Source organism: Macrosteles quadrilineatus, unplaced genomic scaffold, assembly GCF_028750875.1.
Source record: "Macrosteles quadrilineatus isolate MER2022 unplaced genomic scaffold, UCM_ALF_1.0 Scaffold_3__2_contigs__length_128488019, whole genome shotgun sequence".
In the NCBI taxonomy this organism is placed as follows: Eukaryota; Metazoa; Arthropoda; class Insecta; order Hemiptera; family Cicadellidae; genus Macrosteles; species Macrosteles quadrilineatus.
This window is the reverse complement of record NW_026542596.1, coordinates 44,428,619-44,453,023: the sequence shown is the minus strand read 5'-3', so window position 1 is coordinate 44,453,023 and position 24,405 is coordinate 44,428,619. Positions and strand designations below refer to the sequence as shown.

The 24,405-nt window shown below is 37.2% G+C and overlaps 1 protein-coding gene across 4 annotated transcripts in view; it reads left to right on the top strand.

Moving 5' to 3' along the window:
• LOC128988674 (eukaryotic translation initiation factor 5B) overlaps positions 1-21,358 on the top strand; it is a 76,951-nt gene extending 55,593 nt beyond the window's left edge. For 2 of the 4 annotated variants that reach the window (XM_054410190.1, XM_054410193.1), the window contains exons 22-23: positions 16,680-16,793; positions 20,982-21,358. In XM_054410190.1, coding sequence (XP_054266165.1) covers positions 16,680-16,787 — 108 coding nt within the window. In that variant the 3' untranslated portion in view covers positions 16,788-16,793; positions 20,982-21,358. Of the gene's footprint in view, positions 1-16,679; positions 16,794-19,897; positions 19,960-19,992; positions 20,075-20,981 lie in introns of those variants that run through there. The other 2 variants (XM_054410192.1, XM_054410191.1) reach the window with 2 other exon arrangements.
• The last annotated feature ends 3,047 nt before the right edge of the window (positions 21,359-24,405 follow it).

Here is a 24,405-nt window from a genome sequence, read left to right as displayed (position 1 = left end):
TTTTTTTTTTCAAACTTCGTTACTTGTGACTTCAGCTAAGCTGATTTGGTAGGCCTACTTCTTGTTACATGGTGACTACGTCGAATGGAAGCCGACGGGGGTAAAAAGGCGAATGATGTGCTAACTCCGTAGTTAAGGCAAGACTGTTGTAAACCTATAATAGACTACTACACTTAAACGGTTCGAAAATACATCTACGAAAATTATCAAATTGTTAGTAGATTTTTAATTAAGCCATATACGACACCAATTTATCTACGTTCTTGATTTGTATTACATACACGTTCTTAGAAGAAACCAAGGAAATTCCTTAATTAAGAAAACACTTTACTCCTCGACTTATCAAATGCCGTTAGGGAATTTCCAAGAATAGCTGGAAGTTGAACAAAATGAATGAACGGTGGGGCATACACGTGCCCTTGTTGACGTCATAGAGGAGTCCCAGGGACTGAATGGACGGAAGGTATATGGGACGAACACGCGCTGTGCGTCGATGACGTCACGGGGGCGACGGATGAATGGGGTGAATGTAGGCCAAACACGTGGGGATGTCTGTGGTGACGTCATCTGCGGGGGTGGAAGACCCCGGGGATCGAGGAAGGAACAATTATTGTGTGTTTGTTGGCTGAATTGACGTGTTTTGGAAATAAAGTTTATCAAAGTACCACGTTCCGCTAACCTCTCTACCGGTTCCCAGCGAGAGGGATTATGTAACCAGAAATTTTGCATTGGGCCAACAATTAATGGTTTTATAACTAAAGATCGACGGTAAACAGTGACAAGGGTTTAAACCGTTTCCTTGCTGAATACCAATCGCGTGGATATACACAAATAAACTGGAATAAACACCAAAAAAACATTTCAAGCACATTAATACTTATACAATAAACATACTCCCCAAAGGTTTACTGTATTATTTTTGTAGATGAGCTTAAGATTATGTTAAGGTTAGTTCCTTCCGGTTTATAGAAGGCGGTTTGTTGTTTCACTGTTTTGTATACTTAATACAGAATACTTAAATAAATTAATACAAGTAATACATTTTTTACTCAAACAATTGTTGATGACGAAAGGAATAACTGCACTTCATGGAAATTATAATACAAATTGTCCGCGTTAAAATATTAACCCATTGGCGAGCTGTGATATGGTTCACTGTCATTTGGAGATTAGAAACATCTATCTGGCAATAATTACTTTGAATAAATTCATTGATGAACTATCACAAACATCCCCAACCTCTTATCAATGACAAGTAGGGTAGCCACGTGTCGCAGCCACCCCCATCTGCCCTACATTGTTGTGACGTCATGGGGATGATTTGTGAACCAGCTCACATCCTTGTTCTGCTATATACAAGGAGTTTGGACCTCTGTACAGTACTGTACTGTAAATGCAATGTTAATTTCAGCTTTTATCTCTATAGTTTACAAAACTGTTGAGGAAAAGTCGTAAATTGAATAAAGATGTCTTGTTTCAACAGTTGGTAGATAGAATCAAATAGAAATATAGAAAATGAATGGACTTTAGAATATATGTAACAGGAATTCGAAGTGAAAGTTCAGCAGGCTGTGGTGTAGGTGCCGCAATACACGGGAAAGTATCAATGAGGACACAGGCCATGAATGGAACTACTCGATACTACAGTATGTTACTGGTACTGTTGACTTGATACCACGGACTGTGACAAGTGTACTATGTGAAACTACAGTAGGCTGTGGTGTAGGTGCCGCAATACACGGGAAAGTATCAATGAGGACACAGGCCATGAATGGCACTACTCGATACTACTGTATGTTACTGGTACTGTTGACTTGATAGGCCCTACCACGGACTGTGACAAGTGTACTGTGTGAAGGTACAGTAGGCTTTGGTGTAGGTGCCGCAATACACGGGAAAATATCAATGAGGACACAGGCCATGAATGGAACTGCTCGATACTACTGTATGTTACTGGTTCTGTTGACTTGATACCACGGACTGTGACAAGTGTACTGTGTGAAGGTACAGTAGGCTTTGGTGTAGGTGCCGCAATACACGGGAAAATATCAATGAGGACACAGGCCATGAATGGAACTACTCGATACTACTGTATGTTACTGGTTCTGTTGACTTGATACCACGGACTGTGACAAGTGTACTGTGTGAAGGTACAGTAGGCTTTGGTGTAGGTGCCGCAATACACGGGAAAATATCAATGAGGACACAGGCCATGAATGGAACTGCTCGATACTACTGTATGTTACTGGTTCGACTTGATATCACAGACTGTGACAAGGACAAGTATACTGTGTGAAACTACAGTAGGCTGTGGTGTAGGTGCCGCAATACACGGGAAAGTATCAATGAGAACACAGGCCATGAATGACACTACTCGATACTGTATGTTACTGGTTCGACTTGATATCACGGACTGTGACAAGGACAAGTATACTGTGTGAAACTACAGTAGGCTGTGGTGTAGGTGCCGCAATACACGGGAAAGTATCAATGAGAACACAGGCCATGAATGACACTACTCGATACTGTATGTTACTGGTTCGACTTGATATCACGGACTGTGACAAGTGTACTGTGTGAAGGTACAGTAGGCTTTGGTGTAGGTGCCGCAATACACGGGAAAATATCAATGAGGACACAGGCCATGAATGGAACTGCTCGATACTACTGTATGTTACTGGTTCGACTTGATATCACGGACTGTGACAAGGACAAGTATACTATGTGAAACTACAGTAGGCTGTGGTGTAGGTGCTGCAATACACGGGAAAGTATCAATGAGGACACAGGCCATGAATGGAACTACTCGATACTACTGTATGTTACTGGTTCTGTTGACTTGATACCACGGTCTGTGACAAGTGTACTATGTGAAAGTACAGTAGGCTGTGGTGTAGGTGCTGCAATACACGGGAAAGTATCAATGGAACACAGGCCATGAATGGAACTACTCGATACTACTGTATGTTACTGGTTCTGTTGACTTAATACCACGGTCTGTGACAAGTGTACTATGTGAAAGTACAGTAGGCTGTGGTATAGGTGCTGCAATACACGGGAAAGTATCAATGAGGACACAGGCCATGAATGACACTACTCGATACTACTGTATGTTACTGGTACTGTTGACTTGATACCACGGTCTGTGACAAGTGTACTATGTGAAACTACAGTAGGCTGTGGTATAGGTGCTGCAATACACGGGAAAGTATCAATGAAAACACTGGCCATGAATGACACTACTCGATACTACTGTATGTTACTGGTTCTGTTGACTTGATACCACGGTCTGTGACAAGTGTACTATGTGAAACTACAGTAGGCTGTGGTATAGGTGCTGCAATACACGGGAAAGTATCAATGAAAACACTGGCCATGAATGACACTACTCGATACTACTGTATGTTACTGGTTCTGTTGACTTGATACCACGGTCTGTGACAAGTGTACTATGTGAAACTACAGTAGGCTGTGGTATAGGTGCTGCAATACACGGGAAAGTATCAATGAAAACACTGGCCATGAATGACACTACTCGATACTACTGTATGTTACTGGTACTGTTGACTTGATACCACGGTCTGTGACAAGTGTACTATGTGAAACTACAGTAGGCTGTGGTATAGGTGCTGCAATACACGGGAAAGTATCAATAAGGACACAGGCCATGAATGACACTACTCGATACTACTGTATGTTACTGGTACTGTTGACTTGATACCACGGTCTGTGACAAGTGTACTATGTGAAACTACAGTAGGCTGTGGTATAGGTGCTGCAATACACGGGAAAGTATCAATGAGAACACTGGCCATGAATGACACTACTCGATACTACTGTGTGTTACTGGTTCTGTTGACTTGATATCACGGACTGTGACAAGTGTACTATGTGAAAGTACAGTAGGCTGTGGTGTAGGTGCCGCAATACACGGGAAAGTATCAATGAGGACACAGGCCATGAATGACACTACTCGATACTACTGTGTGTTACTGGTTCTGTTGACTTGATATCACGGACTGTGACAAGTGTACTATGTGAAAGTACAGTAGGCTGTGGTGTAGGTGCTGCAATACACGGGAAAGTATCAATGAGGACACAGGCCATGAATGGAACTGCTCGATACTACTGTATGTTACTGGTACTGTTGACTTGATATCACGGACTGTGACATGTGTACTATGTGAAAGTACAGTAGGCTGTGGTGTAGGTGCCGCAATACACGGGAAAGTATCAATGAGGACACAGGCCATGAATGGAACTGCTCGATACTACTGTATGTTACTGGTAATGTTGACTTGATACCACGGTCTGTGACAAGTGTACTATGTGAAAGTACAGTAGGCTGTGGTGTAGGTGCTGCAATACACGGGAAAGTATCAATGAGAACGCTGGCCATGAATGACACTACTCGATACTACTGTATGTTACTGGTACTGTTGACTTGATACCACGGTCTGTGACAAGTGTACTATGTGAAACTACAGTAGGCTGTGGTATAGGTGCTGCAATACACGGGAAAGTATCAATGAAAACACTGGCCATGAATGACACTACTCGATACTACTGTATGTTACTGGTTCTGTTGACTTGATACTACGGTCTGTGACAAGTGTACTATGTGAAAGTACAGTAGGCTGTGGTGTAGGTGCTGCAATACACGGGAAAGTATCAATGAGGACACAGGCCTTGAATGGAACTGCTCGATACTACTGTTTGTTACTGGTACTGTTGACTTGATACCACGGTCTGTGACAAGTGTAGTAGGCTGTGGTGTAGGTGCTGCAATACACGGGAAAGTATCAATGAGGACACAGGCCATGAATGACACTACTCGATACTACTGTATGTTACTGGTTCTGTTGACTTGATACCACGGTCTGTGACAAGTGTACTATGTGAAACTACAGTAGGCTGTGGTATAGGTGCTGCAATACACGGGAAAGTATCAATGAGAACACTGGCCATGAATGACACTACTCGATACTACTGTATGTTACTGGTACTGTTGACTTGATACCACGGTCTGTGACAAGTGTACTATGTGAAAGTACAGTAGGCTGTGGTGTAGGTGCCGCAATACACGGGAAAGTATCAATGAGGACACAGGCCATGAATGGAACTGCTCGATACTACTGTATGTTACTGGTAATGTTGACTTGATACCACGGTCTGTGACAAGTGTGCTATGTGAAAGTACAGTAGGCTGTGGTGTAGGTGCTGCAATACACGGGAAAGTATCAATGAGAACGCTGGCCATGAATGACACTACTCGATACTACTGTATGTTACTGGTACTGTTGACTTGATACCACGGTCTGTGACAAGTGTACTATGTGAAACTACAGTAGGCTGTGGTATAGGTGCTGCAATACACGGGAAAGTATCAATGAGGACACAGGCCATGAATGACACTACTCGATACTACTGTATGTTACTGGTTCTGTTGACTTGATACCACGGTCTGTGACAAGTGTACTATGTGAAACTACAGTAGGCTGTGGTATAGGTGCTGCAATACACGGGAAAGTATCAATGAAAACACTGGCCATGAATGACACTACTCGATACTACTGTATGTTACTGGTTCTGTTGACTTGATACCACGGTCTGTGACAAGTGTACTATGTGAAAGTACAGTAGGCTGTGGTGTAGGTGCTGCAATACACGGGAAAGTATCAATGAGGACACAGGCCTTGAATGGAACTGCTCGATACTACTGTTTGTTACTGGTACTGTTGACTTGATACCACGGTCTGTGACAAGTGTAGTAGGCTGTGGTGTAGGTGCTGCAATACACGGGAAAGTATCAATGAGGACACAGGCCATGAATGACACTACTCGATACTACTGTATGTTACTGGTTCTGTTGACTTGATACCACGGTCTGTGACAAGTGTACTATGTGAAAGTACAGTAGGCTGTGGTGTAGGTGCTGCAATACACGGGAAAGTTCAAAGTATCAATGAGAACACAGGCCATGAATGACACTACTCGATACAACTGTATGTTACTGGTACTGTTGACTTGATATCACGGACTGTGACAAGGACAAGTATACTGTGTGAAAGTACAGTAGGCTGTGGTGTAGGTGCCGCAATACACGGGAAAGTATCAATGAGAACATAGGTCATGAATGACACTACTCGATACTACTGTATGTTACTGGTTCGACTTGATATCACGGACTGTGACAAGGACAAGTATACTATGTGAAAGTACAGTAGGCTGTGGTGTAGGTGCTGCAATACACGGGAAAGTATCAATGAGAACATAGGTCATGAATGACACTACTCGATACTACTGTATGTTACTGGTTCGACTTGATATCACGGACTGTGACAAGGACAAGTATACTGTGTGAAAGTACAGTAGGCTGTGGTGTAGGTGCTGCAATACACGGGAAAGTATCAATGAGAACATAGGTCATGAATGACACTACTCGATACTACTGTATGTTACTGGTTCGACTTGATATCACGGACTGTGACAAGGACAAGTATACTATGTGAAAGTACAGTAGGCTGTGGTGTAGGTGCCGCAATACACGGGAAAGTATCAATGAGAACATAGGTCATGAATGAAACTAATCGATACTACTGTATTTTACCTATTTTGTTAGTTTTCTAGCATTTAACGTTCGGAACAAAATTATATTGCATACGCCTTACATTATTAAGAAGTAATCGTCGTGTTTTAGTATCTGATAAATTACTTATATTTAAAGCTGTTTAGGGAGCTTCTACTGTACAGCAGTTGCGCTCCTGACCTCATCCAATGACGTCATTGGCGCTCGTGTTTGACCCAATTTGCATCTTTGCTTGCATAATTTAAATGAGGTCGTGAAAGAGATTCGTACTGAACTAAATACATGTGTTCTGTCCTGCAAAAGTACTTGTTCGCTTGGTAGAAAATTTCAGTTAAAACGTTCTCCTGCTGTATAATTTTGCTGAATAAGAATCACATAATTCTTATCTATTTCAGTTGTTTAGTTGTTTGGTTTGGGAAAAACAATTACGCAGGGGTGCCCACAAGGGGGGGCCGTGACGCAGACTGCGTCATTGAAATTCTTGGGGGGGGCTCAAAAAATTCAAATGGGGGGGGCTAAAGTTAATTGCAACAGTGTTCAACGTGACGACAATCCAAAATACATTACAAAATCGCCAGATAGAAAGTGGATAAGACAATAGTTATATTATTGAATTAAATTAGTTAAAATAGGATTTTGGGATAGTTTAGGATTTGTGTAGAAAGTTATTATTTAAGACTAGCAAGACGTAAGATCTAAGAGAGAGAGCGCAAGGGATGGCTGAGGGCTCAACTGCTGTGATAGATAAAAGATAACGCGTGGTACAGACACGTCCAGCTACACAGCAGAACGCTTTGCTGACATAAAGCTCGTTAAAATACAGTACAATCAAGTAGCAAGTAGCATAGGCTACTATACTTTACACTATATTGTGTATACTCGATTACCTGAGTTAATAGGGAGAGGGGGGGGGAATGAAAAATACGGTTAATCCAATATAGTATAAAAACAGATGACAAACTCATTAAAACGCTGTAAACAGCCATTAAGTCACGATTTACATTTGTATAAATGAAATTCAATATTGCACAATCATTATTATTGTAAATTTCAAATCATTTATCTTGGTTCAGTTGTACAAACGGCTACGTTTAAAATTGTATCTAACTCAAACTCAACTAATCACTAGCCAAACATTACATTGCTATAAATAACGTAAATATTAAAGGAACCTTTAGAAAGTGTTATAAGGTACTGCTCATGATAGACAGATAGGCTACCGATAGGTGCTGTATCACAGCATAGGAATTGATAGATAAGTAATAAAAAAGTGTAAAATTATATTTAGAGATAATTAAAACACTCTTAAAAAAGAATGTAACGAGAACAATCTTGTTATTCTCTTTCTTTGTTCTTCTGTTCATTAATAGGTTTCTCTTCAATTCATACACAAATTTAACAAGTCGCCATATTTAGGCCTACTCATTGGCCAATCACAGCCTTACTAAAGTTACCATGGTTATCACTCAATCACAGTGTACAAGCATTATATCGTCATCACTCCCCAGCTGTTGTATCTGAAATCTGTTGTAACATAGCGCCATTGACTATAGTCAATGATAGCGCACAGCAGACAGAAGTGTATAACGGAGCAGACGATTGTTGGCGCAAGCGTTGTTTCTATTTCATTTTCATCAAAGGAGCTGTGATGTTTCTAAAGGGAGGGAGAGGGGATCGTTATATCGAGAAAGACGCTGAAAATTCGTTATGGATATTCTGGCAATACAAAATTCCTTAAATTGAGGTGACTTATAAAACTCTAATTTTATTTATAGGCCTATAGATAAATAAGTTTTCCAGTCCTGTACAACACTGATTCACGGTCTTTTCCATGTAATCAAAATTCAAGTACAACTTGATACACACAGAATCTCCGGTTCCCGACCTAGATGATGGCTAGTTATTTAATTTAATTTACAGTTTCATATTAGTACTCGTGATAAATCAAACCCGTTATGTAAGCCAAAGCCACACGGTTATTAATCTCACTTGGTTTTGGATTTGCTTACAAACGTGATCGGAAATGGTTAGGGCCTACACAGTATTTAGGGCCTAAGAACATTTATGTAAACATATCAGTGACAGCTAGGAAAAGGAATCTTTATCAAAACAGCTGTTCGTAATTTCATATATGACGTGTAATCTTAACAGATTATTAGTATTTCATAAATTAATGACGTATGTAGTAAACATGGAGAAAATAAACTAGAAAAATCACACAAAATTTTATTTTTGATTGTCCGTTATTTTATTTTCAAAATAGTGAGGCCATATTTTAATGGCTATAAGGACTCTCTCGCCAATCCTGTGGATACAATTAAACCATTAGAATCATAATCGGTACTCTAGTTTTCTTTAGAGTAGGCCATGAGTAGGCTGCATAAAAATGCCTTCTGGGCCGTGACAGACGGACATAAATGGAGATAAGACATGTTTCAACTTCTTCAATGTATAAAACATAAATAACACAAAATATGTATAATTCTGAGCAATGTACAGAAAAAACTATAACTTTATTGATATAGATTAACTGGGTTTGAATTTTAAATATCTAAAAAAAAATATAAAACTTCTTTTATAGTTTTACAAATAGTGCTGGGCGGGGGAATAATGTTTCTCATTTCTTGTGTACATCATTTATGGGGGGGGGGCTGTTGCTCAATTGGGGTGGGGGGTGCGTCATGAGTCTAGGGGGGGATGGGCACCCCTGAATTACGGCTTTGGTTCATTTTAATTTCCGTGTGTAAGTAGTGTTAATTTTAATTTTGTAGATGCTGATGTTCCATTGAATATCCACACAACTTGTTTAAGTTATAGCGTAGCATAGTGCATGTATCTAAACTTAAAAAATTGTTCGGTAGTGTAAATACCACAAGTTGCGGATGTAGGTATGTTTAGAATATGAATTGTGCCCGTTTTAAAGCTGTTAACTTCGGGTTTCTCTTAATAATCTTTTCCTCCGTTTTTGTCCACTTCCCGTGTGTCCCGTAGGAGGGTCGGGTTTCTTGCTCCTCTGAGCAGGATACCGGGATGATCCTCGATCAATTATGCTCTCTAATTTCCCTTTTCCGTCTTCTAGCCGCTTATCCCCGCCTCCGCCCTGGACGTGGACGCTTCCTGTCTTGGGCATAATCTATCAGGGACATACAGGCTGTCAGAGTTTCATCCTGATTCAAAACTGTTATTTTAGTACTTTGCGTGAATTGTTGTGGCTTTGTGTTCACAAAATACGTCACTAAAAAAACAACAAAAAATCTATTACAAATATGGTCTGTTTGGCTTACAAAAGCCAAACAGGCGGTCGAACATTGTTTCTCAGAAGATAAGTAATTAATATTTTAGAGTCTGTTTTGACTGTGGAAGCAGGCCAGCCTTCTTGCATTGAATATATAATACTTAGTGATATATTCAATGGCTATAGTCAGTGTTTCTAGTGAAAGCCTTGTGAGTGAAATTTCTTTTACATGCTGCCTACACTGTAATAGTGATAGGGGATTTATGTTTCAAATGTTAAACACGAGAGCAAGAAATGTGTACAGTACTACACATAGGTCCTCTTTGTAGTTGAAAGCGATTCGTGGAATTTGGTTGACAGTGAATTTGAGTTACAAATGTTAAAGAGCAAGGAAAATAGGCTACTTGCAATTACTATGTAGTTGAAAGAGATTCGTGAACTTTAAGCGATTGCCGTGTGAAAATCGACGAAAAACTTCGGTTCTATTTCAGTTTATGTAGGTAATGTGAGCGCGGGGCTTCGGTGTCCGAGGTCCTGTGTTCAAATCCCGCCAATCACCAATGGATTTTTGTCCATGTCATAATCCCGCCATCCTCTTGGACTAACCTGAAGTAATGTGTAATGACAGTTCCGTGCTAGAGCCTAGCGTCCTAGGATGTGGAAATGGGACAGAAACAGTTTTTGTACTTGAAACATGATACCGATATTACACAGATATGAGTGGTATAACATTTTAAAATTAATATTATAACCAAGTTGATTTTTTAAACGTGTTATTCATAATTAGAAACTTCTGATGGTTTGACATGCTAAATTTAGCTTCTGACGAGGGTTTGAAATACCAAATGGTCTGCATGGTACGAAGCTGACCTCTCCAGTCCACGTCACAGCGTCCCCAGAGCCGGTCGCTAGTCTAGTTCATTCATAAAACATCTCTGCATTCACAAGACGCTGGTCCCTTGAGCACTATATCTCAGTGCGGAGCTCCTTTTTATTCAACTTTATATCTTCCATACAGACGAGGCTATTTTATTATGCCATCAAATACAGTTGGACCTAAAAATTTATGTCGATATTTGGTTGTGTGCGTTTTGAATTTATGTATTTTAAAGAAATGGGAAATGTTAAATAGTTAGGTTTATTGTTATTAGTGTCTTATGTATTTGAGTGTGGCATAGTATTTACATGTTTAATCATACTCTTAAAATTTAATATCCTTACGTTTGGTTTATGTCGTTGTTTTGTTTCTTGTCAATTGTCATTCAAAAATCTTATATCATAAACATGAGCATGCCGTTTGCTGAACCAATCAGGAAAGCAAAATCGAAAAATCTACCCTATGAAAATAAATATTTAATTCACAACAGTGCAGTTTGAAGTTACAGTACTAAAATAAAACACACATGTAATCAAGTTGCAGATTTTACATTAAGTTAAAGGTGTACTCGTAAAATTCTTAAGTTAATGGTGACATTTTAATTTTAAAAATATTATCTACATTTTATAATTATAGAAGTACAATATTGTAATTGAAATACGTGGAGTTAAGTTCAGAGATTGTAAACATTTAAATTCATAAAATGAATCTCCTACCACTCCGTATCGTGGTTAAAAATACAAATAATTTGTTAATAACTCACAAAAGTTTGCACCGCGTCGACAAGTTTCATTTCACAGAGCTATTGTCTTACAAAACTCTAAAAGATTCGTAGACTAGAATATCTAACATCAAATTGTCATTAAATGTTTAAATGGTTGCTGCAATGGTTATTTTTAATGCTCATTAGGCCTACGGCAAATATTCGATAAATTTGCCTCAACTTAATCTACTACAGGGTAACAATCATTCCAAAGTTTTCGTAAACTTCCCTACCAAGACTGTTAATTATTATAGTTCGTGGGACTCAAGGTTTCGTCAAAAATGGATTACTCTCCGTACATCTTATTAGTAGACAATGAGTGGGAACTTGCTAACTCACTAGTCGCTAGTCAGTAATGTGAGAACATACGGTCCTTGGACAGGTTTACCTCATTGATTACATGGTTAAAACATACACGAAACTGGTGTAAATATGACGCTAAGATTGATCGTGGTGAATTTTATCTAAGTTTAGTTGGTGGTGTTTTAAAATATTAATGAAGTAGGGGATTAGGTAAATTGTCTCTAGTGGTGATCTAGTGTTATCAAAATTCACAAAAGATAAAATTTGAAATGCGAGACTGAGACGTACTATTTTATCATCACCGCCACTACATTGTTTTTAATTTATGCCTACTGCTGTCTTTTTTTCAGTTTTCTTAATAGGTTTTGGTTTTTGTAGTAAATTTCCGTATTGGGTTCAGTTTGACTAGTTCTAGTCTTAGTTTCATTCAGTCTTTTTAATTTATCGTGCTCAATTCTGTCCCTACCATGTATTCATTCTCAGGCTTAAAGGTAAGTACACAACGTGTTTAGCTGTCTTACTGAAGTCGTACATTCTGTGTGACCTTAATTTTGCCAATGTCGGAGTGACTTAACCGTTGAAGAGGTCTCATTTTCCCTCGGTAAATGGTAAGGGAGTCAATGAGGAGTGGTGATTAGGTCAAAGCTAGGTTCAAATCGTGTTAAATGATTTTGCGCTATATAAGGGTCACTGTTATTAGAGTTTATTGACTTTTGGATACTGAATATGAAATACACGACTGGACCCAGCTGATCATTGGTCTTTAAATAAATGATCGTGGCTAATGAAACAGCTGATCTTAGCCAGTAACAAAGCTACACAGATCATCTCACACCATTCTACACTCATATTCTCATCTCCATTCATAGTATGGTCGTCTTTCAAAGTTAAGTATTTGGGCTTAAATGCGCACATATGGGCGTCCCCATTTCAATGATTTATGATAATCAATAATTGATGTGGACAATATTTATTTGAATTAAACGTACTTGAATGAGCCACTGACAGAGTTTGCTGCAGCAAAAAATCTCTTTTACTCCTTAGTTGTAGATACAATGATAATTGATGTAAAGAAGAAGATTCTATAGTTTGTTTGCAAGAAGCTGTAATTTCACTTTAGCCTGTTAAATTTTTTACATATTTTACGAAAATCAGTGAATACACCAACGCACTCTGTCGGATGGCTCAATTTACCTACGTCCTTTTTGGTTCAAAAAATAATTGGTGACGAATTTAACATGGGAATGGGGTGTATAAATCAATGAATGTGCGTCGTAGCACAGACTATAACCTACACTTGTCTGTGGCCGTAGGTTGGACGGAAACACGGGGCGTTCACGATATCGCTAGCCACAATTAGATTATTCATCCTTTAGTATTGTCACTTTCACTGCGGTGTAGCGTGGTGTACTGATAAAGCGATGAAAGTTGTTTGTTCGCGTAGTCACGTCCGTGCGATATCGCTACGTCCGCCAGCGTCGCACGTGATCGCAGGCGGTTTGTGACACCTCAGTGTGTGACCTGATTGTCAACCAGTCATTGATAACTCGCTACTCTCTAGCGCTGGTTCATTGATCTGGAAAGTGTAGTCTGTTTGCGTCCAACTTATGGTTATACAAAAGGACCCGCGCGTTTTAACAGGGTTCACAACTTGTTTCCGATGTGAAACGGATAATGCAATGCAATGCCTCACAAAGATTGGTTTAAAGCATTTGTGAGGCGATTAGAAACTAGGCCTACTTACTTAAATTAAACGCCAGGAAGTGATATTCTAGGAATTACACTTTTAGTTACCATTAGCATCTCCTTTATGCTGTAAAATGACTCACCAATTGTAGAAATCGGTTAAGTAGGTCTGCTGGAAAAGGGATGTTACAGAGGAAAACTTTATTATAAAAAGTATATAGATTGGCAAATGAGATAGGTAATTGGGTGTATTTTAACCAGAATATGAGTAAAGGTTAAGGATAGAATGGAGAATGGTGGGATACGACTTTTAGAAACGTCGGATGCTTCTTAACGCACTAAATTGGAATTCGTGTTCGGTTTCAAAGTATGTCGTCCCATCGATTTTGTTAAGTGAAGCCGAATTCGCACGCCACGTAAATTTACTGTAGATGTCTCGGAGCCTAGTGCTGTTAAAAGACGATTCCACATTCCACGTCGCAAAAACTAAACTTATGTTTCCTGACTCTACAAAGTGTTTCGTTCTAATTCAATCAAGTTACTTTGAATTCCCCCTTAATTTTTAAATATAATCGCGGTTCATAACATGGTAAACGTGTCCCACATTAACAGTATTCTTTTTCAATTCTTGTATTTGAAGAGCTAATTAATATTTAAAAATAATCTTGCACCCAGACAGTATTTGGGTCATCCACGTGCGATAGTGACGTCATAGCCACGTGCCGAAGTGACGTCATTCCAACCCCCGGTCGGCCATTCATCCCTGAAGCAAGTTTTCATTCTGTTTTAACGTTTCGGGGATAAATATAGCTTGGAAACACATTAATGGGAGTTTTGAGGTCATTGAGGATGTTTTTGTCAATAACCGCTCAAGTGATGATGAAGGCTTCATATTTGTGTTGTATTCATTATTTAAGGCTCTAATTTTCTTTCCTTTCTTAAATGTAATTTCTACAACAGTATTTAATTTTTTTAGGTATCCCGATTTTTCTTACAAGTTTTTAAATCCCCTGCTTTAAGTTTGTTTCTTTTGAAAATATCATGGTTCACGTTCTGTATTTTTCCTTACGAATAAAGACACGGCAACTATCTAACTTAAATGAGATGTCTATAAGTATAACAACTTCGTATTGTGTTGTAACTTAAATTTATCATCTGAGTTTTGGACTGAAACATGGAAAACCGGAAAAACAGAAAATGAATTTAAGAGTGTATAACAGAATGAGATGGTTTGAGTAGCTTCATTATTTTATCTACTAAGACCATCGACTTATGGCTACTGGAGTAAACATCCGATTTGTATGGACAATCGTTAGCCTATGTTTTATTCAAATTCAACTTAGTTCAACCAAGCCACTCAAAGAGTGCTCGAAAAGTAAATTTTCTGATTTATCCTTTGGCTGTTATTGCCGTATTATTTGATGTGATATGGTTGTTTTGAGATGCTATAGTTTACAATAAGTTATCAGTTATCCTTTCAGTTTGGTTTCTTAAAGAGAAATGGCTTATTGGACAGAAATCAGTAAATAACATTTAGTGATTGAATTCAACTACGTTTTCATTGTAAAACTGCCTACAACGGTAATGTCGGATAGGAATGTCTTTTTGGATCAATAACTATAGTTAAGATGAACTGTTTCTTGAGTCAAGGCCATAATACAAACTCGATCAAATGCAACTGGGCCCAGATTCAAACCAATAAACTGCTGATTTAGCAGGATCGAACCGCTGACCATTTGACTGTCAGACTATTACTATTACCACTCAATTATCCAGCTTACCGTTTCTAGAAAAGCCCACAATGAGAGTAATAGGTCTTGACTATATGATTAAGGGCAGTTTGGCCCAGTTTCGAACATCAAACTGGTGATTTGTCAGGATCGAACCGGGTACCGTTTGATTGTCAGGTGAGCACTGAGAGTGATAGGTTAGCTAAAGTTGGATGTTGGACATGTTTACAAGGCCCGGGTGGCGCGGAGGCTCAGTTGGGCGGAGTGTTGGTGTAATGGTACGGTGGGCGCTGCCTACAGACGCTCACACCTGCTATAGTATTCTGTATACAGAGTTTGAGGTATACATATGTTCACCCTAGGGTCAGGTGACATTTCGGTGACGCCACGATGTTTAATAGTTTATAAGAAATGAATGTAAGGACGTGGGTTGTTTGACTATAGTCTCAGAATCTCCCTATTTTTAAAAATCTGGAGCGGAAGAAATTACCTTCATTTTACAGCCCCTGCCATTCTTGCATATGCTCGTTTTGTTTTCTGTCCCCAACTATTTAATAAATCGTTGCCTCCATTTTATAAAGCTCGTCCCCAATTATTGTGAGGTATCGGGAGGACAAGGAAAGCGCAAACCTATGGCACCCTACGGAAAGAGGAGGTGATTAAGAAAATAGAAAGGAGTGGTAGGGAGGGAGTAGTGTATGTAAGTGGAATTGGAATGGGTAAGGTGGCTGGAGCCGGGTTGAATACATCGATGGTTGAATACTGTCATGGCGGTGGGTGAAAGGTCCAGAGCCGGGTCGATGTGTTTTTTATGACATATAAAAAATATGTTGTACCCGGGTTAAAGAGCTCCCCTACTGCCCGGGTTCGGGTTGTCAATCTTGCCACTGATTCACAAATCACATTAGCCTGGGATTGGTTGTTCAACTCTTGGAAAACATGCAAACGTGACGTGAGATACAGTATGCATCACGACACTCATAAGTCATCACTGTTATGTTTCTTGGGATACTTTAACTCCAGGTTCAGTTTATTTTAGAAATTTGAAAAGTTTGAATCACGCGTAATTGTAAATTTAGGCCTAACTTGTGAGTTTTATCTTGAATGTTGGTTAATATACTAAAAGCAAAAGTATGGTTTCAGGTTTACGTCGTTTTGAGTAATCGAATTACAAGTTAAGACAGCGAAACAATAAAATTAATTTAATTAACTCTAGGATGAATAAAAAATTAATTAATTTTTAGTTAATTGTGTAAAACTCATTTAAATTTGGCGTATAATGCTTTTATTTACATTATCTGTGGGGGCCCCGAGATACCAGGTCCAAATCCCGCCAATCACCATTGGATTTTAGCCATGTAATAATCATACGACCCTTTAGTAGTCCAACGTCCTTGGATGTGAAGGTGGGACATCTATTTTCAAGACTATAAGTAGCTCCTTGTTTAAGCCTATTGGAAATCCCTTATTAATTGCATTTATTTTGTATGTTACAGATAAGCAGACAATCAATAGATGCCTGCAAAGATTATTTCAGAGATGATCTGCTTAAGACTGACTGGGCTCTGATGGTAGAGCTAAAGAAGCTCTTCCAGATTCTCTAATACCAGGTTGGTAACACCTGCAGCAGTAACTAAAAAATGTCATACCCAAACTGCCTGGGCACCTGTGTAGAAATTCCAAAGTATACCATCCACGTTTCAAAGTATTGCTACATTTATTTGTTATAATTACAGTTACTGAGTTACTCAATGATTGATCATGACATTGTTGAGGTTGAACAAAGGAAAAACAAACAACCAACAATGTGGTCTTCTCTGATTGATATTGGTAGTGTGTGAACAACTTCTGTAGTTATATTAACTGTTTCGACACATAAACTTAGACTTCACCAAGAGTATGCCACGTTCTTTACTCTTTATTTATTGATTCTTTAATATGTGTTTACTCAAATTCCATCATGGTATTTCAACAAACAATTTTGTAAAAAATATGTTTTTTGTCCTCTATAAATGAAATTCACTTGAGTCTAAAGTTTGTGGGCCTACTATTTTCAAAACAGATATTCAGTATCTAGAAAGTTATCAAAATTGTCTGCAAAAACATTTCTGAAGTTTTATCAAAAATTGTTAGCATAGTACCAAATCAAATAATTGATTGGCACAAATAAACGCTGCATAAAATTCTTATAGAAGTAACTGGTGTCCAACGATCACATGGTCTTATGTGATCGTTGCTGGTGTCTCGACTATTAAATATAACCCGAATTTATTTTTACATAAATACTCATAATAAATAAGCACATCATAAGTAGTCCAAATATTATTTCATCTGAGCAGTTTTCACTTCTGTATACTATTCTGTGATGGTTTTTTGCACGCTGTCCACTATTGACGACTAATTATACGGCTATTTATAGGATCGAAAAATGTGTAAAGGGGAATATGGGGATTGAATTATACAATTATTGTAGAAAGATGAGTTAAGGTTTTATTAACAAGGTTAACATTTTGTTAGACCAAGATCAGCTGATTCTTCAGCCAGGACCAGCCTATTAAAAGCGCAATGATCAAGGACAGCTGAGTACAATCATAGATTAAGCATATGGTACAATGTCGAACCATCAAAAGCTACTGACTTCTCTTATTCATAGAGTCAGTATTCTAAATTACTTGCACTTTATTCTTTCAGCTAAAATACTTCACTCATATTTTAACAATACTCAACGATTGCTTGTTCAAAACATTAATTGTGTAACAAAATCCAGATAATTTGACATCAGCTTACCAACCATTTAACCATTCCTTGGGCTCAATGTGGGAGAGGTATTAACGAATGTATTGTTGTGGTTACAGTTGGCATACCTGTCGTGGCACGCTTGCCAACATAACCGAATGTAATATCGTGTATCGGACGGGATGTTACATAAATTCATTACATGTCGGGTCAGTGTAGGTAGACCCATGGGTGGGTGGAACGGGTCAACTTGCGCAAGCGTTCCAATATGGTTGCTACTGGGTACACCACCATAGTGTGTAAGCAATATCAAGGGTTTTCAACCTACGAATTACATTTTTTATTGCTAAAACTCTTGTATTTCAGGAAGCAGAAAAAATTTGGAAAAAGATTAATGTCGACAATAAGTTGTTTCATATAGGTCCAGAACATTTATCTATACTTGCTCCAGTTTAAACCATCTGGTTTGGATAAAAACTGTTATTTTTAACTTTAAGAGTAAGAAACTTGGTACGAAAAAGTAATTTCCACCATAATTTTTTATTTAAATAGTCATTTAAGTTTAACCTTTGACTATTAATACAACTTCAGTATCCAATAGTCAACTGTTTAACACTCACTTGAATTTTTCCTTTCAATGTTAAAAAAATGCTTTTAACTATAATAATATTGTTATGGACGAAAGGTAATTATTTTTTATAGATTTAAAAACATTTTTTATCACAAACATAAAAAAAAATTATATATACACACACACAGTTACAGTTTGTTCCCCTAACAGATTTAAGTTGACTTCAAAGTCTTCTCATTTATGACTTTTATACTCAAACATATCTCGTCAAATTCAAACCTTTGTCTAACTAGAAAAGATGTCATCAAGTAGACGTCTTAGTTTTAAGTTTACTAATATTGTTTTTAAGTTGACGCATTTGCTTATTTATTCGGTTCGTTCTAGTAAAGTCAATTGTTATTTCACTTGTCCATGATCATCGAGTTTTTAATGAATGATCTTCCATTTCCATGGAATATTAGTGTATATGATTTACTATATACAGGGTGAATAAAAAGTCAAGACCCCCCCTCTCTAATATTTTTTCAAGTAAATATACAGAGATATCCTTTTGGTGGTCAAGCAATCTTAGCAGGAAGTTTCATTTTATCATTTTGAAATTTTTGAGGGTTCCCGCAAAAGGGGGGATTTGGGGGCAACTCAAATATTTTAAATGTAAACCCCCTTCAAGTGACACCTCATTTTGAATTGTTTACAAAAACTTAAAGAATGGTGAAAACTAGAGGTCACTATCTCTTCTCTATCCAAAATGGTAGCCCGTCAAATGTTGTGGAAAATCATTGGTAAAATTGTTAATATTGGTTGTCATTTTGGATAGAGAAGAGATAGCGAGCTCTGGTTTTCACCATTCTTTAAGTTTTTGTAAACACCATCAAAATGAGGTATCACTTGAAGGGGAATTACATTAAAAATTTTGAGTGTCCCCCAAAAGGGGGGATTCGGGGACAACTAAAAATGTTTCAATAGAAACCCCTATCAAGTGACACCTCATTTTGAAGTGCTTAAACAAACTTTAAGAATGGTGAAAACCAGAGCTCGCTATCTCTTCTCTATCCAAAATGACAACCAATATTAACAATTTTACCATTGATTTTCCACAACATTTGACGGGCTACCATTTTGGATAGAGAAGAGATAGTGACCTCTAGTTTTCACCATTCTTTAAGTTTTTGTAAACACTTCAAAATGAGGTGTCACTTGAAGGGGGTTTACATTTAAAATATTTGAGTTGCCCCCCAAATCCCCCCTTTTGGGGGGACACTCAAAAATTTCAAAATGATAAAATGAAACTTCCTGCTAAGATTGCTCGACCACCAAAAGGATATCTCTGTATATTTACTTGGAAAAATATTAGAGGGGGGGGTCTTGACTTTTTATTCACCCTGTATAATCAATGCCTGTTCCCAGAGTTGCTGTTTGGTGTGGATTTTTCTCAAGTCGAGGAGTCAACTGTCTCCAACCGCAACCCTTACATACTGTATATAATCAATGCCTGTTCCCAGAGCTGCTGTTTGGTGTGGATGTTTCTCAAGTCGAGGAGTCAACCCTCTCCAACTGCAGCCCTTATATACTATATAGTGTATATGATTTACTATATATAATCAATGCCTGTTCCCAGAGCTGCTGTTTGGTGTGGATGTTTCTCAAGTCAAGAAGTCAACCCTCTCCAACTGCAGCCCTTATATACTACTAGCTGACCCTGCGAAGTTATATGTTTCCCCTAAGACAGACCGATGGAAAGAAAGTACCGTTACGTTTAATTTTCAAGATGATCTCGTTCGCATCGCTCAATCACGTCCTGGTTGAAGTTCGTTCGCTACGCTCACTCACCTTTGGGTTGGAGCTCGTTCGCTATGCTCACTCACCTTTAGGTTGGAGCTCGTTCGCTGCGCTCACTTGCCTTGCTCAATCACGTCCTGGTTGAGGTTCGTTCGCTACGCTCACTCACCTTTGGGTTGGAGCTCGTTCGCTACGCTCACTCACCTTTTGGTTGCAAATTAGCTGTTGTCATAAATGTAAAAGAAATAATAGTGCTGCACCCTGTTGGTAATCCTTGTAACTTTAATGCTATTGAATATCATAGAACAGAACCAACTTGTTTAATTGAAACAGCTGTTAAGATTCATTAATTCCATTTCTCATAAGGTTAACATGGGAAACTCCAGAGCCACTGGGGCAGAGCCCTTTTAAGAATTTCGAAACGGGAAATAGTTTACTTCCGATTCGCATACCTATAGAATTTACACACCAAATTTCATAACGATCGGTGAAGTCGTTCCGGAGGAGTTTGCAGACAAACACTGTGACACGAGAATTTTATATATATACTATATAGTGTATATGATTTACTATATATAATCAATGCCTGTTCCTAGAGCTGCTGTTTGGTGTGGATGTTTCTCAAGTCGAGGAGTCTACCTTCTCCAACTGCAGCCCTTATATACTATATAGTGTATATGATTTATTATATATAATCAATGCCTGTTCCCAGAGTTGCTGTTTGGTGTGGATGTTTCTCAAGTCGAGGAGTCAACCCTCTCCAACTGCAGCCCTTATTGGTTGCCGTCTCATAATTCTTTCGATTATTTCTTATTGATCTTTTGCGACCAGTGATTAAAACGATTGATCAAGTCAAATAAATCAGTTATATATATATTGTATTTATTTTAGTTAAATATATTTCGCTAACGTCAACTTTGTGACGGTAAAACTGTTTTGTTTGTTTAACAACCAACATGTGTTTTATGTTAATGAAATATTGTTGGACGGAACGCTGTAGCTTTTTTTACCATCGTAAATAATAATTATGATTGTCTACAAAACTGTGTAATGGAATTAAGATTCAGTAAAAGATATTGGAAATTGAAAGTGGATTTATTTGGTCCATTTATGTACTTATTTTAGCCTTACTTATCAACATGAAGAGGTGCGAGTTTCATACTTTTCTTATCGTTATTTTAGTTATTTTGATAACAATATTTTTTTGACAGAAAGTAATGAAAATAGAAAGAACACTTAAAACATATATTCACACCTATACTGTGAAATTTGATCCCGTCAGGTGAGAAAGGATTTAAAATATTACAAGCGTAGTTCACTAACGAAGAAAAAAACTACTTGTGGAACAGTATATTAGTGAAAAATAAATAAAAACAAAAAATCCAATGCAGACAATTATTCTATACTTTTCTTCTGCAGACTTCTGTAAAACCTCCTACCCATTTTAAAAGTACAGTTTTTTTAATATTCTCCATAGCCTTTCCTACAATCAATTCAATATGCAAAATTATTTGTTTTGTTAAAAGTCCTTGGAGGATTTTTCTTTAATCCATCTTGGATTAAATTCAAACAGCTCATGTTTATCATTTCAAAACACTTTGTTTTCATGACCCGTTTTCTGGTCTTCACTTTGTTTTCTGGTTCGTAAATATATTCAAAGTACGTTCATGCAAAATGTTATCAAGATAGGACCAAAATTACTGGAGTTTAAGGTGTTCATGGACACACACCCATATATTTATACATGCAAACTTTTAACAAAAAGTTTTTTGACCTCTGGTAACATCAAAATGAAATAGTAAATCGATTTCGGGTCTGTCTTGCCATTCCACCGACGGTATAGCTTCTTCTTTATAGCGAAATTCGCTGAAAAAACAAGTTTACACTACTTTTTAGGGTCTGGGATCTATTCCCATGCTCAGGTGAAAAATGCCTAAATTGCATTAAGATTAGATAACATAAACTTACCATCTCCATGGTTTGTGTACCCGTATCATATTTACATTTTGAAATAATTCATAAATAAAAAAACTGTTTTAAAACAAAACGTTTTTAAATGCACTAAAAATAGAAAATAATTTATAAATATGTTGAGAGTATAAATACTTGTAAGATTTTAACGAAAAACGTGGGGTCCATGCAATAGATAATTTACAATTACCTTCACCTATTGAACAAATTAGTATCAATTGCATGCACCCCACGTTTTTCGTTTTAAATCTTACAAGTATCTATACTCTCTACATATTTATAAATTATTTTCTATTTTTAGTGCATTTAAAAACGTTTTGTTTTAAAACAGTTTTTTTATTTATGAATTATTTTCTACTTTTTAGTTTTCAATGTGTGTGGATGTTAAATCTATTTCATGCATCTATATCAGATTAGGACAGAGGCATGTGGGAAATCTAAGGTTTATTTGAGTTTATTTCCATATAATTATGTATTAGATTGAATGTATGGCCTACCTACTAACTATAAATATATCAATCTATTTAATTTATTGTTTACTTTATAGAATACTAAATAAATAACAAATGACATTATTAGCAAACACCTCTATATCTGCAATCAGATTGGTTATCTTTATTTTGAAATGTTTGTTTGTATAAAGAATCTCTTGGGAGCAGAACCTGTACCTCTTAACCTCTGCTTTTTGAACTGTCAAATTTAAGTATTTACAGCTGACTTGAATTAATTGATATATTTACATTCTTTCAAAATGTAAACATGAAAAATTTGGAATCGAGTGGGGCGTAGCCCAAGGGAAATATGAAAATGAAATGCTATAATATTGCATTGTCATCCACTTGTGAGCAATGTATCAAATTTCAAGTCTCTAGCTCATCGGGAACTTCGTTTAAAATTGATTGCAAAATTTGTAGGAAAGTGAGCTAATAAAAACAAGCCCATGGGGCGTAGCCCAAGGGAAATATGAAAATTAAATTGTATAATATTGCATTGTTATCCATTTGTGAGCTATGTTTCAAGTTTCAAGTCTCTAGCTCATCGGGAAGTATCAAAATTTTCAAGAAAGCTAGTTAATAAAAACAAGCCCTTGGGGCGTAGCCCAAGGGAAATATGAAAATTAAATTATATAATATTGCATTGTCTTCCATTTGTGAGCTATGTTTCAAGTTTCAAGTCTCTAGCTCATCGGGAAGTTAGTATAAAATTGATTGCAAAATTTGTACCGGACAAGAAAGCAAGCTAATAAAAACGTTTTAAAAAGGCTACTTTCTAATTTGATTTTTTCCCAAAATGTTTAGATATCTGTCAAATGCAGTCAATATGGCAAATCCTGCAAAAGATCGTTCCAGTGTTGTGTTTTTTTAAGAGATTATTTCGGACATCTCTCATCAGTAAATAAATTATCATAACGTTTCGGGATAGTTCCTTCCTTAGGGAAAAATGTCTAAAACACGGCGAAATCTTAACATACAGTATAAAAAATGCAAAGCCCTCACTGGCTCATCACTAATTCTCCTACTTCCCATTTATCTAGGAGGCTGAAATTTGGCACACAAGCAACAAAACCATGTGATACAAAATGTGAACTGTCAAATACTAAATTGTTGTGGCATCGTGCGAATAGGGTAATTTTATTTTCAAGTACATAATTCATCAACTTATTGACTTTTTTCAAATTTTTTTAAAAAGTATTGTTGTTTTCTCCAAAAATAATTTCCGGGAAACTAATTAAGTAGCGTGTTAATAGTTTTTATGCATTACTAATCAAGTAAATGAATTGGATCCTTGGATGGAAAGGAACTAATATTATAAATTTGAATGTTTGAAGTATATCAATAACGTGAAAACTACTTGACTAATGAGCTGATTTTGTTCATGAATAGAGCCAATATAACCACAGGCTTAGTGGAGATAGTCATTTTAGCGAATTTCCCTATAGGGAAGTAAATGATTGCAAAACAATTCAGTATATCAAAGTGTTTTTGTACGGTTATTGGTTACGGAGAAAACTAAACAAAATTGTAAATTTAAAATTCCCATGTTATTCTTATGGAGAATATTGTAAAATGTTGTAGTTTGCTTGTTTATGGATATATTTTGATCAAACTTGGCAAATTTATTTATTTTATAGTAAGCTATCAATATTTTACTAAAAATACACTACT